Source organism: Chrysemys picta, chromosome 16 (assembly GCF_011386835.1).
Source record: "Chrysemys picta bellii isolate R12L10 chromosome 16, ASM1138683v2, whole genome shotgun sequence".
Lineage (NCBI taxonomy): Eukaryota > Metazoa > Chordata > Testudines > Emydidae > Chrysemys > Chrysemys picta.
Window position 1 is genome coordinate 5,047,065 of NC_088806.1, and position 17,072 is coordinate 5,064,136.

Consider the following 17,072-nt stretch of genomic DNA (forward strand, 5'->3'; position numbering starts at 1 on the left):
CGGTGGGGGGGACGTGTACCCATGGGAGGAGGAAAAACATTGTTGACATTGAAAGAGCAGTGAAAGCTAGTGGGACATGGTTAAACCTACTAGCATTAAACTCCTCCTTTGAGAGAAATCCATGAGAGGGTACCACATATCATCTAAAATATGAGCCCTGCCCCAAGAGAAAAAATATTTGCAAATCATTCATTAAATGCCCGAACTAAACTGCATTCATGAATGAGTCAAGATTTCTGTTTATAATTTTGGTCATCAAGCAAGCCGACTTTGCCTTAAACATTGATTTTTGTGGAGAATATGGAAAACAACTTCCGTATGAGAAGAGATTAATAAGACTGGGACTTTTCAGCTTGGAAACCAGATGACTTAGGCCTTGGCTACACTGGCAATTCACAGCGCTGCACTTGCTGCACTCAGGGGTGTGAACCGCCCCCCCCCCCCCCCGAGCGCAGCGAATGCAGCGCTGTAAAGCGCCAGTGTAATCAGCGCCCGCAGCACTGCAAGCTATTCCCCTCGGAGAGGTGGAGTACTTGCAGCGCTGCGACTACACTCGCGCTTCACAGCAGTGCCGCGGCACCACTGCCGCGGCAGCGTTGTGAATCCGCGAGTGTAGCCAAGGCCTAAGGGGGGTATTTACTCCTTCTCATAACACAAGAACTAGGAGTCAGCCAATACAATTAATAGGCAGCAGGTTTAAAACAAACAAATGCAAGTATTTCTTCATACAACAACACACAGTCAACCTGTGGACCTCTTTGCCAGAGGATGTTGTGAAGGTCATAATTATAACAGGGTTCAAAAAAGAACTAGAGAAGTTCATGGAGGACAGGTCCATCAGTGGCTGTTAGCCAGGACGGGCAGGGATGGAGTTCCTAGCCTGTTTGCCAGAAGCTGGGAATGGGTGACAGGGGTTGGATCACTTGATGATGACCTGTTCTGTTCAATCCCTCTGTGGCACCTGGCATTGGCCACTGTCGGAAGACAGGATACCCAGATGGACCTTTGGTCTGACCCAGTGTGGCCAGGGCCGGCTCCAGGCACCAGCCCAGCAAGCAGGTGCTTGGGTGGCCAAGGGGAAGGGGCAGCATGTCGGGCTGTTTGGCGGCAACTTGGCGGCGGATCCCTCTCGGAGGGAAGCACCTGCAGCCGAATTCCCGCCGAAGAAGAAAGTGGCGCGGTGGAGCTGCCACCGGAGTGCCGCCGATCACAATTGCAATCGCGGCTTTTTTTTTTTTTCCGCCGCTTGGGGCGGCAAAAACCCTGGAGCCAGTCCTGAGTGTGGCCGTTCTTATGTTCTATGTTCCCTCTACTGCAACCTTGTCAGCTATGGAAAGAAAAACAAGGATAGCAGGATGGGAAGAAACACAAAACCATGTCAAAAACACACACCATATCTTTGAGCAGATGAGTAAAGTGAACCTGGTTGTTCATCACACAAGAACAAAAGTTATCCTCTGGCAAAGAGTTCCACCAGCTATTTTTGTTCTTATTCCTTGTCACAATGGTGCAATTGCCCAAATTAGAAAAATGCCTCTCTTTATTTGTGTCCAGATTTAAAATAGAGACGTCATCATGGTAGCAAATGGTGATGGGAGAGGCCCCAATAGGTCTGAATGTATGGAGATCATCCACAAGAGAACCCTTCCATTTGTGGGGTGGGGGGAGAAGCAATCTGTTTTACAAGGGAGTACCTAGATCAGCGGTTCTCAACCGGCGGCCTGCATGTGGCCCAATTAGCACACAGCTGCGGCCCAGCTGTGTGCTAAAAATAATTCAAAAATTGCCGCTCTGGTCTGGCAGGGGGTGGAACTGGCTGAGGGGGAGACAGCATCTTGCAGTCTGCACCAGCATTCCTGCCAGCAGGGGCCTGGTGAGTGGGTCTGTGGGTAGGTTGGAGGGGGGGCTCTGGGAACTAGTGGTTTGCCCCAGGTTTTAGGTGGAGCTTCTCTCTTGGGCACTCCGCTCCTGGCTGGGGTCGAGGTCCAGGTCCTGGTCCTGGTCCTGGCTCCTGCCTGAACCCATCTGGTGGAGTCCAGGTTTGGGTCCCAGCTCCTGCCCAGCCCACGTGGTGGGGTCCGTGTCTGAGTCCTGGCTCCTGCCTGGGCCTATGCGGCAAGGCCCGCGCAGCAGGGTCTAGGTCCCAGATCCTGGCTGGGCCTGCACGGGGCTCCTGTAGGTTTGAAAATATTTACAGGAGCGACACTCCACATGGCTCCAGTTGAATTTAAGCCCTGCTCTCATGATTTCAAAACCAATCTTGTGATTTTTGGCCACTTGGGGTTGGCAGTGCTGTCCGGGGAACAGCCAGAAGCAGATGGTAACCCCAAGGAAAGGCAGGGTCAGGCCAGTGACTTCAGCAGATGTTGCTAATGCTAAACATCTTTATCATAGAATCATAGAAGATTGGAAAAGACCTCAGGAGGTATCTAGTCCAACCCCCTGCTCAAAGCAGGACCAACCCCAACTAAATCATCCCAGCCAGGGCTCTGTCAAGCCGGGCCTTAAAAACCTCTAAGGATGGAGATTCCACCACCTCCCTAGGGAACCCATTCCAGTGCTGCACAATAGTGTTTCTGAATATCAAACCTAGGCCTCCCCCACTGCAACTTGAGACCATTGCTCCTTGTTTTGTCATCTGCCACCACTGAGAACAGCCGAGCTCCATCCCTTTCAAAGTTGAGCAAATTCTGATTGGGGGCAGCAGCTTAACCTTGCAGTGTGTGTGTGTCAACCAGGCATCAGCTCTGGGGCGTGCGGAGCAGAGGAAACCCCTGTCCCAGTGAGCGCTGCAGCCCGGGTTGCTATTGAGGGACACAGGAAGGGGCTGGAACAGGAGCGATCAGGAGGCAGGAAGAAAACAAAGTACACAGATAATACCGGTCACTCACTGCAAAATGCAAAACGCTGCCTCCTCCATCGTGACCTGGGAGCTGAGCAGCTGCTGCTTCCCCAGCGGGGTGTGTGCTGAGGAGAGCCCTTCCTTCATGCTCCTCCTGTACCCAGCCAAGTGGGGGGCACTTTCTCCAGCTGGATTTAGCCCCTTAAGGCAGCCCTGGGCTCCACCAGCATCAACTCCTGAGCCGGAGACTCCAGGTGACTAGGAGAGACCCAGGGGAAAGTGCTGGGGACGGGCAGGAAAGTGGGGGATCCTCAGATGTTGCAACCCTAGACAATGAAGCCTCTGTCCTCCCTCTGTCTCCAGCTCCGGTCAGGAGCTATCCCAGGAGCTGTCCCTGGGGTGTGTGTGTGTGTGTGTGGGGGGGCGGATCAGGAAGGGAAAGGGATGAAAAATAAGCCAGAGTTGCAGGGAGGGGAAAGACAGACTGTGAACTCTGTGCAGGCAGGAGATTGAAGGGGAAGGAAAGCAGCTGATCTGGGGAGGGGGGTGTTTAAGGACATCTTCTCTGATTTTGCCACTTCTCTCAACTCTTGACAAAATTCTCTCCCCAATTGTCACATAGGGATATAAAATCTAAGTCGATCCCCCCCCCCACCCGCTTTTCTCTCAGATTATCCACTCTTTATCTAGGCTCAGATTTTGTCTCCATTTTTCTCTCTCCTTCTCCTATGTCAGTTTAAAATGGCCTCAGATTGGCGGGGAGTGGGGGGTTCCCCACCCATTTGGCCATCTGAAAGCCGCTTCCCAAAAGGCTGCCTGCTTCTCGATTGCTGTATGCTGAACATACCATCCTTTCAAACTTTTCCCACTTAATATAAACATAAAATCCCTTCAGATTTTGGCAGTTTTCTCTCCTAGTATCAAATATTTCCATTTTCTCCCCAATTTTTCAAAGATTGACATTGAATATCCTAAAATTTTGTCCCACTTTCTCTCTAGTTATCTGTTACCAAGACTGTCTTTTGTCAGTAAAACTTTTGTTGCTTGGGTGTGAAAAAAAACACATATCCCTTGACTGACATAAATTACACCCACAGAAGCACAGGGGTGCACAGCACTATGTCAGTGGGAGACACTTTCCTGCCCACATAGCTACCGCTGCTCATTAGGGGTGGTTTAATTATGCCCGCAGGAGAGCTGTGGTGCTGTAAGGTTACTAGTGTAGACAAGTGGCTCTCAACCTTTCCACACTACTGTACCCCTTTCAGGAGGCTGACTTGTTGTGCATACCTCCACGTTACACCTCTCTTGAAAACAGCTTGCTTCCAAAATCACATATAAAAATACAAATGTGTCATAGCACACTGTTACTGGAAAGATTGCTTGTTTTCTAATTTTTCCCATATAAGTATAAAATAAATCAATTGGAATATAAATATTGTACTTACATTTCAGTCTATAGAGCCGTATAAACAAGTCATTGTATGAAATTTTAGTTTGCACTGACTTTAATAGTGCTTTTTATGTAGCCTGTAGTAAAACTAGGCAAATATCTAGATGAGTTGGTGGACCCCCCGGAAGACCCCTGTGTACCCCCAGGAGTAAGTGTACTCCTGGTTGAGACCCACTGGGGTAGACATAGCCTAATTTAATATGCCCTGAGATTCTTCCCTGAGTCTCTAATTATAAAATAATATCTCCTCAGATCTGCCCTTGTCTCAAATTCTTGAAGATTGATAGCAAACCCTGGCAAAGGTTGCCCCTTCTCTCTCTCTCTTTTTGAAATTCACTCAAATTTTGCCTCTTTGCCTATAACTGAGTATTGATATAAAATCCCTCACATTTTTCCACTTTCCTCTCTAATTGTTAAAACTGATCCAACATTCCTCAGATTTCCCTTTAATTTCTGAACACTGCTATCAGCTGTCATGTTTTGCCTTTTTTTTTATGTGATTGTGGTTTCTGTTCTTTCCCTCACATTGTTAGTAATAATTGTGTCAAGTGTCTGGTCACAATTAAGCTTTTTAGTGCAGACTGAAGGTGAAAGGCATTAAACAGTTCAGTCTTGTTGTCATCTGTCATTAGCTCTCCTTCTCTGTTCACTGGTGGACCTATGTTTTCCTTCACCTTTCTCTTGCTCTGAACGTATTTATACGACCCTTATCTTTTGGCCTTTTATGTGCCTTGCTTTTGTGCTTTAATCTTTCTGATTTTCTCCCTACATGCTTGTGCTACACTTTTACACTCCTGCTTAGCAATTTGTTTCCACTGTTTGTAGGATTCCTTTTTATTTTCAGGTCATTAAAGAGCTCCTAATGGAGCCAGATTAGCCTCTATTTTTCCTCTCTTTCCTTCACATCAGGAAAGTTTGCTGTTACCTCTTTAATACTAACTCTGAGAAACTGCTGGCTGTCCTAAGCAATTTTTTCCCTTTAATTTAATTTTCTTCCCTACCAGTTCTCTGACTTTCTTAAAATCTGCTTTTTTTTTTTTAATGTCCACCACCATCTTTATTCTGCTGCTCACATTCCTTCCTTTCCTCACATTGTGAAATCTATCATATATTGGTGACATTTATGCAACCTGCCTTCCACGGTCAGATCCCTCGTAGTCAGAATCAATTCTAAAACAGTTGCCCCCCTCTTTACTTCTGCCATCTTCTGAAACAAAACGCTGTCCCCAAAAGACTCCAGGAATTTGCTGGATGTTTTGTGTTTGGCCGTATTACTTTTCCAACAGATGTCTGGGCAGTTCAACTCTGCTCCCTTATCAAAGCTGGATTAAGGCAGGGGCTTTAGGGGCTGCAGCCCGGGGCCCTGCAAAAATAAATCACAGGCACATAGGTGCCGACTTCTGCTGGTGCTGGTGGGTGCTTGACCCCACCTTTGCCCCCAGCCCTGCCCCCATTCCAGCCCCTTCCCCAAAGTCCCTGCCCCAACTCCGCCCCCTCCCTGCCCCTATTTGACTCCTTCCCCAAATCCCTGCCCCAGCCACGCCTCTTCGCCTGAGTGTGCTGTGTTCCCACTCCTCCCCCTCCCTCCCGGAGCTTGTTATGCTGCGAAACAGCTGGTTTGTGGCAGCAAGCGCTGGGAGGTAGGCGGAGGAGTGGGCACATGGCGCGCTCAGGGAAGGAGGCGGAGGTGAGGTGAGGTGGGGTGGGGTGCTTGGCTGCCGGTTGGTGCAGAGCACCCACTAATTTTTCCCCGTGGATTTTTTCCCAGCCCTGGAGCACCCATGGAGTCGGCGCCTATGCACAGGCAGCGATCTCCAACACTGGGCCACTAAAAGTCCCCTGTCCCCAGGGGCGGCGCTTGTGGGCGCGGGCAGCGCATGGAGACACTGTCCCCCTCCCCCTCAGGAGCCACAGGGATGGGCTAGCAGCCAGCTGCTTCCGGGAGCAGCATGGGGCCACGGCATGCAGGCAGCCTGCCTGAGCCTGCTGCGCCGCCGGCCGGGAGCCACCTGTAGTAAGCGCCTCCTGGCCAGAGCCTGCACCTCACACCCCCAACCCCCTGCCCCATGTCAGAACCCCCTCCTGCACCCAAACACCCTCCCAGGCCCTGCCCCCCAACCCCCTGCCTCCTCCTGCACCCAAACTCCCTCCCAGGCCCTGCACCCCAACCCCCTGCCCCCTCCTGCACCCAAACACCCTCCCAGGCCCTGCCCCCCAACCCCCTGCCCCCTCCTGCACCCAAACTCCCTCCCAGGCCCTGCACCCCAACCCCCTGCCCCCTCCTGCACCCAAACTCCCTCCCAGGCCCTGCACCCCAACCCCCTGCCCCCTCCGGCACCCAAACACCCTCCCAGGCCCTGCACCCCAACCCCCTGCCCCCTCCTGCACCCAAACTCCCTCCCAGGCCCTGCCCCCCAACCCTCTGCCCCCTCCTGCACCCAAACTCCCTCCCAGGCCCTGCACCCCAATCCCCTGCCCCCTCCTGCACCCAAACACCCTCCCAGGCCCTGCACCCCAATCCCCTGCCCCCTCCTGCACCCAAACTCCCTCACAGGCCCTGCACCCCAATCCCCTGCCCCCTCCTGCACCCAAACTCCCTCACAGGCCCTGCACCCCAATCCCCTGCCCCCTCCTGCACCCAAACTCCCTCCCAGGCCCTGCACCCCAACCCCCTGCCCTCTCCTGCACCCAAACACCCTCCCAGGCCCTGCACCCCAATCCCCTGCCCCCTCCTGCACCCAAACACCCTCCCAGGCCCTGCACCCCAACCCCCTGCCCCCTCCTGCACCCAAACACCCTCCCAGGAAAAAGACTTGTCTACAGGGGCCCCACAAAATCTAATAGCCTCGGGCCCACAGGAGAGTTAATCCGTCCCTGCCCATTATTACTCGTGTTTTGGCTCTTTCTGTTGTTTGCGTGGTAGCATCTGGAATGTCCACCTGCAGCGAAAGAGCCTGGGAGAAATTGTAATGTGAAATTTCTAAATCCTGTTCTGAAAAACTGGGCCTCGATTGCCTTTCTTTTCCTCGCAGGCTGCAGAATGACGTCCATGTTTCACTCCAGCTCATCCCATCCTCCCATGGGACAGGGAGGAGAAATGGCTGCATTAGAGCCAGTTCAGGTAGGGACTATCGAGGAGTTGCTGGTGGGTTCCTGCTGGAAGAAGAGGGGCAGTAAATACTGAGGAGGTGGGAACTTTGGGGGTGGGTGGTCTGGAGAGGGAAGGGAGCAGGAAATATACAGGGTGGAGAAAGGGAGGGAGATAGGATGTGGAAAACCTGCGGGGACTTGTTTAACCTGGGGCCTGGATTCTAGGAACAAAATGGAAAAGGAAAGAGCCCCCCTGGATTGGGCTGGGAAAACTTCCCAGACTCCAAATGCTGGAGCCTGAGCGCTATGAGCCAGCGGCTGCTGTGAGATATGAAGGAGGCACCCACCAGTCAGGTTTAAGGGAGCTGTCCCTCCGCTCATATCCAGCTCCTCACAATGAGGAGGGTGTTGGGCTTCCTACCAGGCAGCTGACCCTGGACCCTCCTAGGGGCTTCATCTTCTGTATCAGTCTCTGGCTAGTAGGAGTGTGATGGATCTGCTGGGAGAGACAAGGGGCTCTCTCTTTCTCCCCCCACCCTGGTGTTTCCTGGATGCTCTGAGTGGTGTGCGGGTAGGACTCTGTTGATTGTGATCCTCCCAGAGCTCCCATTTGATTGGCTCCTTTCCCCCATGAATAGTGGTGCTGTGAGTGGGGCAGCAGGCACTGAGTGTTGGACTCTTGCGCTTTCAGGGGCTGGTGACCTTCGAGGAGGTGGCTGTGTATTTCACCAGGGAAGAGTGGGCTCTGCTGGACCCCACTCAGAGAGCTCTCTACAGAGACGTCATGCAGGAGAACTATGAGAATGTGACCTCGCTGGGTAAGGATTCCCGTCCCCTTGGTTGTTAGAAGGGGAAATGCAGAGTTAAGGTTCACATCACCCCCACAAAGCACCCTCCTCTCTTTTTCAGCATCACCCCAACATGCCAGTGACCCACACACTACCAGAGACCCTCCCCTGCTACAGAACACTTTGGGAACAGGGCACAGGTGCAGTTTACCACAAAGTATAACAACTTCTCTTTGCTAAGGCAAAACTTGGGGTTAGGTCCAGCATAACAAACAGAAGCTTCCAACCCCTGGCTGGCACTCAAACACTGAGCCTACACCACACACACCAGCTCAGACTAGCAAAATGATACCACTCCCTTACCCTCACCTCGAGGATTCCTTCTGAGTCATTGCCTTTACTTAGCTCTCACTAAGCCCTGGAGATTACTAGCATGTATCCCACTGGACTGCTGACAACCCCGGTGGCAAGAACACACCTTTGTGCACCTATATTGACAAAAACTACAATACTCAGCACTGAAATGGGGCAGACTAGGCCCCTCAACTTTCACATGTACCTCTCTTCATACCACAGTCACAGCTCTCCAAAGCTGCTCCAACTAATCCCTCCACCTTTCCGTTACAGCTACACCTGATAGAGTGCACACAGCTGGAGGGCATGCAGATAAATGCTGGCATTCCAGTTTGTAGAACATAACACAAATAATGGCATGTTCTCGTAGTCCTTCCTCGTATCTGTTATAGATTCATAGATTGTATGGCCATAAAGGACTACTAGGTCATCTAGTCTGTCCTCCTGTATAGCACAGGGCATAGAAATTTCTTCCAGTTACTGCTGAACTGAGCTGAAGAGCTTGTGTTTCACTAAATCATCTTCCTGAAAGTCTTGACTTAAAGACTTCCTGAGATGGAGAAACCTCCAGGTCCCTTGTTAGTTTGTTAACATTTGCACCACTCCCAGTGGCTAGTGCCAGGTCCAGGGTTAAGGGGTGGAGGGCAGAGTTAAGGTGACATTTCAGGGGTGACGTATATTTTAACTTTTCATTTCCTAGTTTTCAGAGGTTTAAGTTCATATTTTGTGAAGGGACGTTGGAACACTGAGCAACCTTAATTCTGAATTAAGGTAGTTTATGGGCATTTATTTTCCTTTTTTTATGGGTTTTTTGTCATTAGAACTGTATCTACCCTACAGATTTGGCTGGCATAGCTATGTCAGTTTGGGATGTGATTTTTACACCCCTAACCGGACATATATATGTTGGCAAATCTTTTAAGCAGATACTAAACCAGAGTCTGCCTTTGGACTTGAGAGCACTTTAAAATGTTGCTCTTAACCCAGAAATTTTGGTATCGGGGCAAAATTGCTCAATGAAACTCCTGCAGAAAGCAGGAGAAATATACAACATGTGTTGGTTGAAAACTACCCGTGGTAGGGTTCAAACTCAAAAGCACAGGTGTAGTTCAGGTTCAGTGACCACAGCACGTCCTCTGGAGCCAACCAGTGCTTAATTTGTTATGAAAGAGGTGCTGGGGCTATGAACTGCCTAGTGGTGCCGGGTCAGGTGCCGGGTTAGGTGCCGTGACAGCTGAGTCCTAGAAATCTAGTGGCTCTTAACAGGGTCTCGGTTTTGCGGCACATGTGCATTTTGATGTCTTTGATTCGTCTGTTCGGCTTGTGCTGAACTGGAATTCCAGACTCTACAGTTATTAACTTTTTTTCAGTATTGCTTCCACAAAGTGTCTTGTAGCTGAGAAATGACAAGTGACTGAGATCAGTCAGGGAACAATTAAAACCATAGTTTGAGCCCAAGGAGATTCTTGTATAAAGCTGTTTTTTGTATAAAGCTGCTTTTTAGGGGGGCAGGTCTGTATGTCATGAACCTCGTGACCAAATCACCCCAAATTTGGACCTCTGATCCTACCCAGCACCCCCATAAAGAACAGAAAATTACAATACAATTTGAGTAAACCTGTGGATTTTAGAGCAGTTACAATAGTCAATCTTTAAAGAGAAAGTAATGCCAGACCTTAACTATACCAGAGCTGGTGTTCTACTATAGAATAACTTCCCAAAGGCCTGGAGGGTGTGAAAGTCAGATATGTCCATGTGTTGACAGAAGACAGTTTGAAGTTCCTCCTATTCATAAGTCCTTGGGAGAAGGGAGAGCGGGGAGCAGTGGGAGGAGAGCAGATGAGCTGGTGATTGTGGGGTGCCACAAAGCAAGGGGGGCTGAGACGAGTGAAGAGGTCTGTGAAGGATTAGAGGGAATCAGAGAGGGCTGGATACAATGGAAGGGAAAGGTGCGAGAGAGGAGGTCAGGGACAGGAGCTTCTGAGAAGTGGTAGCATATTGGGGTGGGCTGGGGGAAAAGGGGGTGCTGTGGTGGGGAAGGATTGGGTGGGAGATTTAGGTAACATGGGAGTGGGGAACACTGGGAATAGTGGGAGGGGGAGGAAAGGGGTTACTCTAAGAAGCGGGGTGGGTCTAGAGGGAGGGGGAAGGGAAGGTTTCAGAGAGGCAGAGATTTGGGGCAAAAACAGTCTCAGTGGAGTGCCACGGTCTCTGATGCCCTCTCCCTAGGCAAAGCTCATCAACACTACTCCACCTAGGGATCTAAACAGTGTGTAAAAAAAGTAACCGTTTAACCTATTGTAATTCAATCGGTTAAAGGGGAATTAGAGGTGCGGGGACGCTGCAGCCCCCCCATGCTTTACATGGGGACCCCCTCCGCCCCACGCACTCAGGGTCCTGGCTGCCCCCTAACTCCGCACCTGGGGCTCTGCTGCTGCCGGCATCTGGGGGTGGCAGCAGAGCCCCATGCGCGGGGCCGACAGCTGGGACCCCGGGCATGCGGGGAGAGCAGCCAGGACCCCGGGCGCACAGGGGGAGCAGCCGGGACCCAGGCATGTGTGTGTGTGGGGGGGAGCGGAGTTTAATTGTTAACTGGAACTGATAAGCATCAAGCTTCTTGGTTAACCGGTTAAACGTTTACACCCCTAACTCCGTCCTCATCCTCCTTGACCTGGTCAGCTGCCTTTGCCACCGCTGACCCTGCTCTCCTTCTTGATACCTTGTCTTTCCTTGTCCTCTTCCTGGCTCCCTTCCTACGTCTGTAATCACTCCTTCAGCGTGTCCTCCGGAGGATCCTCCTCACACCCATCCCAACTCTCCATGGGGGTTCCACAGGGCTGTGTCCTTGTTCCCCCGTTTCTTCTTCCTCTGCACCTTACATCTGGGTAATCTCATCCGCACACACCGTATTCAGCCACCTTCTCTGTGCTGCTCCAGACCCGCCTCCTTCTGTCCCAACTAAAACCTCATCTCCTGCTGAATGGCGAGTCACTAGCTCAAGCGCAACAGCTGAAATGGTAAACGCAGAGCTCTCAATGTGTCCCCCAAGCCACCCCCCGCCTCTTTTCTCTCATTGCGGACAGCCCCCCCCCCCCCCCCGCCTGTCACACATCTCCGACACGGACCTCCCGCTAGGGCCTCGCACCCAGGCTACAGGGCGAACTCTTGCATTTTCGTTCTGTGTAACGTCCCCAAGATATGGCCTGAGCTAGCGTCTTTTCTGCCCATCCACACTGCTAAAACTCATGTCCAGGCTCTCCTCCACGCAACACCCTTCCCCTGCCGCAGGGAACTAGACTAGCTCAGTGGTTCTCAACTGGGGACACATGTACCCCTGGGAGTACGCCGAGCTCTGCCAGGGGGTCCATCAACTCACCTAGAGATTTGCCTAGTTTTACAACAGGCTACATACAAAGCACTAGTGAAGTCAGTGCAAACTTAAATTGCATATAGATAATGACTTGTTTATACTGCTCTATAGACTATACAGTGTAATGCAAGTACAAGATTTGTATTCCAATGGATTTGTTTTATAATTGTACGGTAAAATGAGAAAGCCAGCCATTTTTTAGTACTAGTGGCTATGACACGTTTGTATTTTTATGTCTGATTGTGTAAGCAAGTGGTTTTTAAGTGGGGCTACGCAAGACAAATCAGACTCCTGAAAGGGGGACAGTCGACTGGAAAGGTTGAAAGCCACTGCCCCACATGATTACCAGATTAGCCATCCCTCTGTTGTGAGGGGGTCCCTTTTTAAACTGTTCCAGACCTTTGATCTTTTGGGTCCCAGGTCCTGCTCATCTTACCCAGTTCTGTAAATTGGTTGGAACAAGGAGGGAGAATATTCAAAGCAAATAGTTTGAGTGTTGTGTTTACCAAGGAGTGGCTCGTCTTCAACCGTTCTCCTAGCCTTCCTGTTTCTAGTCCAGTTTCCCTTTATTTTATGTACTTTTTACAAATATTATTTTCACTTATAAGAACGGCTATACTGGGTCAGCCCAAAGGTCCACCTAGCCCGGTATCCTGTCTTCCACAGTGGCCAATGCCAGGTGCCTCAGAGGGAATGAACAGAACAGGCAATCACCAAGTGATCCATCCCCTGCTGCCCACTCCCAGCCTCTGGCAAACAGAGGCTAAGGACACCGTCCCTGCCCAACAATGGCTAGCCTCCATTAACTTATTTAGTTCTTTTTTGAACCCTGTTATAGTCGTGGCCTTCACAACATCCTCTGGCAAAGAGTTCCACAGGTTGACTGTGTGTTGTGTGAAGAAATACGTCCTTTTGTTTGTTTTAAACCTGCTGCCTATTAATTTCATTTGGTGACCCCTAGGTCTTGTGTTATGAGTAGTAAATAACACTTCCTTATCTACTTTCTCTATACCAGTCATGATTTTATAGACCTCTAGCATATCTCCCCTTAGTCAACTCTTTTCCAAGCTGAAAAAGTAACAGTGTCATTAATCTTTCCTTATATCGAAGCCATTCCATATCCCTCATCATTTTTATTGCCCTTTTCTGTACCTTTTCCAATTCCAATATATCTTTTTTGAGATGGGGCGACCACACCGTCACACAGTATTCAAGATGTGGGAGTACCATGGATTTATACAGAGGCAATATGATATTTTCTGTCTTATCTATCCCTTTCTTAATGATGCCAAACATTCTGTTCGCTTTTTTGATGCCACTACACATTGAGTGGATGTTTTCACAGAACTATCCACAATGACTCCAAATCTCTTTCTTCAGTGGTAACAGCTAATTTAGACCCCTCCTCTCTTCTCCATTGCATAGTGCCTAACCGTGCCCCTCCCCATCTCTTCCCTCCCCGCTGGGACCCCAGCCACTCCCCCTGAATCCATATATTCCTCCCAGCCACAGTGTGACCCCTTCCCTGCCACAGATGGGAGCTTTCTTGATGATGTCATCAGATCAGTTGGCAGTGAAACTTCTGGGGGCTTGGAGGGCCTCACTTCCCTCTCCCCTGCCTGAAGCAGCCACAGTCTCACTTCCACGCTGGCTTCTCGGGTCTTGGAGTCCGTCCATCCCTGCTGAACTCACGTGGCCTGATCCTGATTTTTTCATGTTCTCCTTTTCTAGAGAAATGTAGTCTGTTACTCCTGGAATAGAGCATCTAATTCCCCAGCTGTCTCCACACCCTGGGGGATTTTCATATCCTCTCCTGTTACACCTGACTTGCTATATTCCTTAATTCCTCAAATGGAACAGGGAGAGGCCGTGGCACCATCACTTTAACAAACTTTGTACTAGCCACAAAGTGGGGGAAGGGAGAGGGCGGAGAGGAGGGAGTGGGGTTTTGGGGGGAAGAGGCGGTGCAAGGGCGGGGCCTTGGGGGAAGACGCGGCGCAGCGACAGGGCCTCGGGGAAGAGGCAGGGCGGCGGGCAGGGAGAAGGGATGGCGCGAGGGCGGGGCCTCGGGGAGAAGGGGTGGTGCCACGGTTCAAGCGTCCGTGGCCACCTCACTTTTAGGGACCTTCCGTCACTCCTGCTTCCCTATCACTCTCATTATCTTTGTTTCTCTCTGTCATTAGAAGCAGGCCCACGGTCACTTCCCCTCTGGCTGGAGTCTTTACTTTCTGGGACATGGAGTTTCTGTCTCTGTGTTTTAGGAGCCCCTTTGCTGAGGAGTGTCTGGCTGTATGTGTTCCCAGCAGAGATGGGGATCGTTAAATGCCTCATATGCAGATTGTCCTGCACTTTTGAGTACCTAGGGAGCTGGCTGTGGGATTGTACTGCTTTAAAATGGGCTGGGGTTAAAGTAATAGAATGTTTTTTATAACAAATGGCCTATGAATTCACCTGGTCTGCCTTGTTTTCTTTCCCCTCAGCAGGGTTTTCAGTTTCCAAACCGGACCTGATCTCCCAGCTGGAACGAGGGGAGGAGCCATGGGTCCTGCATCTCCAGGGTTTAGAGGAAAGAGAGATCCCGAGAGGTGCCTGCGCAGGTGAGGAATCATTAAACCAACACAGTCAGTGCCTGAAGGAAACAGCTGGGATTCCCTACACAGACGTTGTGCATTCTCTGGGTTCAGAATTGTCCTCAGCAGGTGTCATATCTTCAGGACAGCTATCGCTCATGGCTTCCTGCCCACCCTGACTGACACCTGGCAATAGATCCGTCCCTGATCTCCCTTCCCCCAAATGTTTGGATGGGATGTGAAGGGAGAATTGATCCCCCTCTACTCTCCCCTATGGGGGAATTCAGTCCCTGATTTATTTTCCCCGTCTTTCTGGTATTTATTTTGGTTTGCTCGCCCTTTTTCCAGCCCTGTTTCTGAGGCTTCTCCCTCTATCCCAGCAGGTGCTGGGATGGTGAGTGAGAACAAGGAGCAGAATCCTCAGCAGGAAGATGCTGAGCAAGTGGAAGCACATGTGGCATTATTGCAAAGACCCAGAGGGAACCCGTTCAGAAGCCATGAGCAGGGAAAAGCCAGTGAGAGTCAGCGCAGGCCAGAGAGGCTGGAGGGAAACCAGCCAGAGGAAAATGTGAATAAATCCATTAATTGTCAGGGAATTCACAACGACCTCAAGGAAACCATAGCCCAGCAGAGACTCCCCACAAGCGAGAGAAACAACACATGCACTGAGTGTGGGAAAAACTTCAGTTGCCGCTCTGGCCTTATTAAGCATCAGAGAATTCACACAGGGGAGAGACCCTACGAATGCGGTGAGTGTGGGAAAACCTTTGTTCGGAACTCACACCTTGTTACGCATCAGAGAATCCACACCGGGGAGCGACCCTACGAATGCTACGAGTGCAGGAAAAGCTTCAGCGACAGCTCAGCCCTTGTTACGCATCGAAGAACCCACACAGGAGAGACGCCCTACGAGTGCCAGGAGTGCGGGAAAAACTTCACTCGGAGCTCCAACCTTATTATGCACCAGCGAATCCATACGGGAGAGAGACCCTACGAATGCTATCAGTGCGGGAAAACCTTCGCTCGGCGGTCGAACCTGATTAGACATCAGAGGATCTATACAGGCGAGGGTCCCTATATATGCGCCGAGTGTGGGAAAACGTTCCATCAGAGCTCGGCCCTTGTTTATCATCAGAGAATCTGCAAAGGAGATAAACATTGTGAAAACCCTGTCTAGGGCTGGCAAAAGCGTTTTTTTCCTTTGTCCTCTAAGACTTTTGTTAATTCCCACATATTGACCTTTAAGCTATTTGGCCCCTTTGCTTCACCGTGTTCTCTCAGCTCCCCTAGGCAAGTTGCCTGCTTTTGCAGTTTGCCCTTTTCTGGGTGAATCCTGTGGTCCTGTCTATCAATTCCATTGTCCTTTGAATCTTGGAAGTGTGTGTATGTTCCATCTGCCAGAGGTGTCCATCAGCCCCCAGTGGGAGAGAGAGGGGTGACCTCAACTAGCTAAATCTACCTGGGCCTCATGTCCCCTAGGCCAGTGGTTCTCAAACTTTTTTTTTCACGGACCACTTGAAAATTGCTCAACAGACCACTTAATGATCTTTCCAAATGTTTTTACCGTTGGCTAACTATTGGAAAGCGCTTTGGATAAAAGTGCTACATAAAAAAAACAATAATAATTAACGTTTTTTTGTTCTACAAATAAAAGCACACAATTCATATTTTAGTATCAGTAGTCTTATCTTTCTAATGCGATGGATGTGCCCTTTCTCCCCCGCTGCGGCAGTCCCCGAGTGGAGCTGGGAGGGAGGGGAGTCTCTCCCTCTCTCCCCCGCCACAGCAGCCCCCGAGCTGGAGCTGGGAAGGAGGGCTGTCTCTCCCCAGCAGCCGCAGCCCTGGAGCTGGGGAAAGTCGCCTTTCTCTTGCTGCCACAGCCCTTCACTCCCAAATTCCCCCCATCCCCTCTTCTCACTGCACTTCCCCCCTCCCACCTCCCCCCTATTCTCCCCAAGGCCACCACCTCTTCTTACATGTGCGTCTTCTCCAGGGTCCAGGCACCTAATTCGTGGAGCCACGCCTGTCCACTAATTAGGTGGGTGGCCCTTCATTCTTTTGTGTGTGGCCGCTCAGGCGCGCACCTGAGAGGGAATTATCCATGGACCACCTGAATGGAGCTCACGGACTACAGTTTGAGTACCTCTGCCCTAGAATTTTCCTTGGAATTAGCTAGCTGGAGTTAACTATTGTGACATAAAAAACACAACTATTCTTGCTGGCAGGACCCCTGGCCTGATTTTATGACCTATGACCTGCTTTGTGTCTCTTGGGTGATTTTATGCTTGCTAGGGGTAAAATGACATTATGGGAGTGTAAGATTGGTAGGCGTGCATCGCTCATTAGCTTGGCACTTGTGGGGTGGGGAGGGCAAATAGGTGAACATAAGTGAATGGGTTATTAAGCTTGCTACAGTTAAGGGCCTATTCTATTAGTTTAAGGTTTTGTGGGAGTAGTTATGCTAAAGGTTGGGATTTAGCAAAATAGGGTAGGCCGAAGGAGATAATCCCAGGTCAGATATTTTGAACGCTCATATTTGGAAGCAAACGAGTGATTGCAACTAGGGATAGCACCCCACAGGATTCTGCAAGAGGGGAGGGGGCAT

The 17,072-nt window shown here is 50.5% G+C and overlaps 1 protein-coding gene across 4 annotated transcripts; it reads left to right on the plus strand.

Moving 5' to 3' along the window:
• The first annotated feature begins 2,806 nt into the window (after window positions 1–2,806).
• On the plus strand, window positions 2,807–16,134 carry LOC101935061 (zinc finger protein 436-like). Of its 4 annotated transcripts, none has more exons than XM_065569894.1 (6): window positions 2,807–3,096; window positions 6,064–6,309; window positions 7,328–7,416; window positions 8,077–8,203; window positions 14,378–14,494; window positions 14,848–16,134. In XM_065569894.1, the coding sequence occupies exons 1-6, from the start codon at window positions 2,898–2,900 to the stop codon at window positions 15,642–15,644; spliced, it is 1,575 nt and encodes a 524-aa protein (XP_065425966.1). In that variant the 5' UTR covers window positions 2,807–2,897; the 3' UTR covers window positions 15,645–16,134. The 4 variants fall into 4 exon arrangements, with proteins under 4 accessions (XP_065425966.1, XP_065425967.1, XP_065425968.1 ...); XM_065569895.1 differs by having other exon boundaries at window positions 14,851–16,134; XM_065569896.1 differs by lacking the exon at window positions 6,064–6,309.
• The last annotated feature ends 938 nt before the right edge of the window (window positions 16,135–17,072 follow it).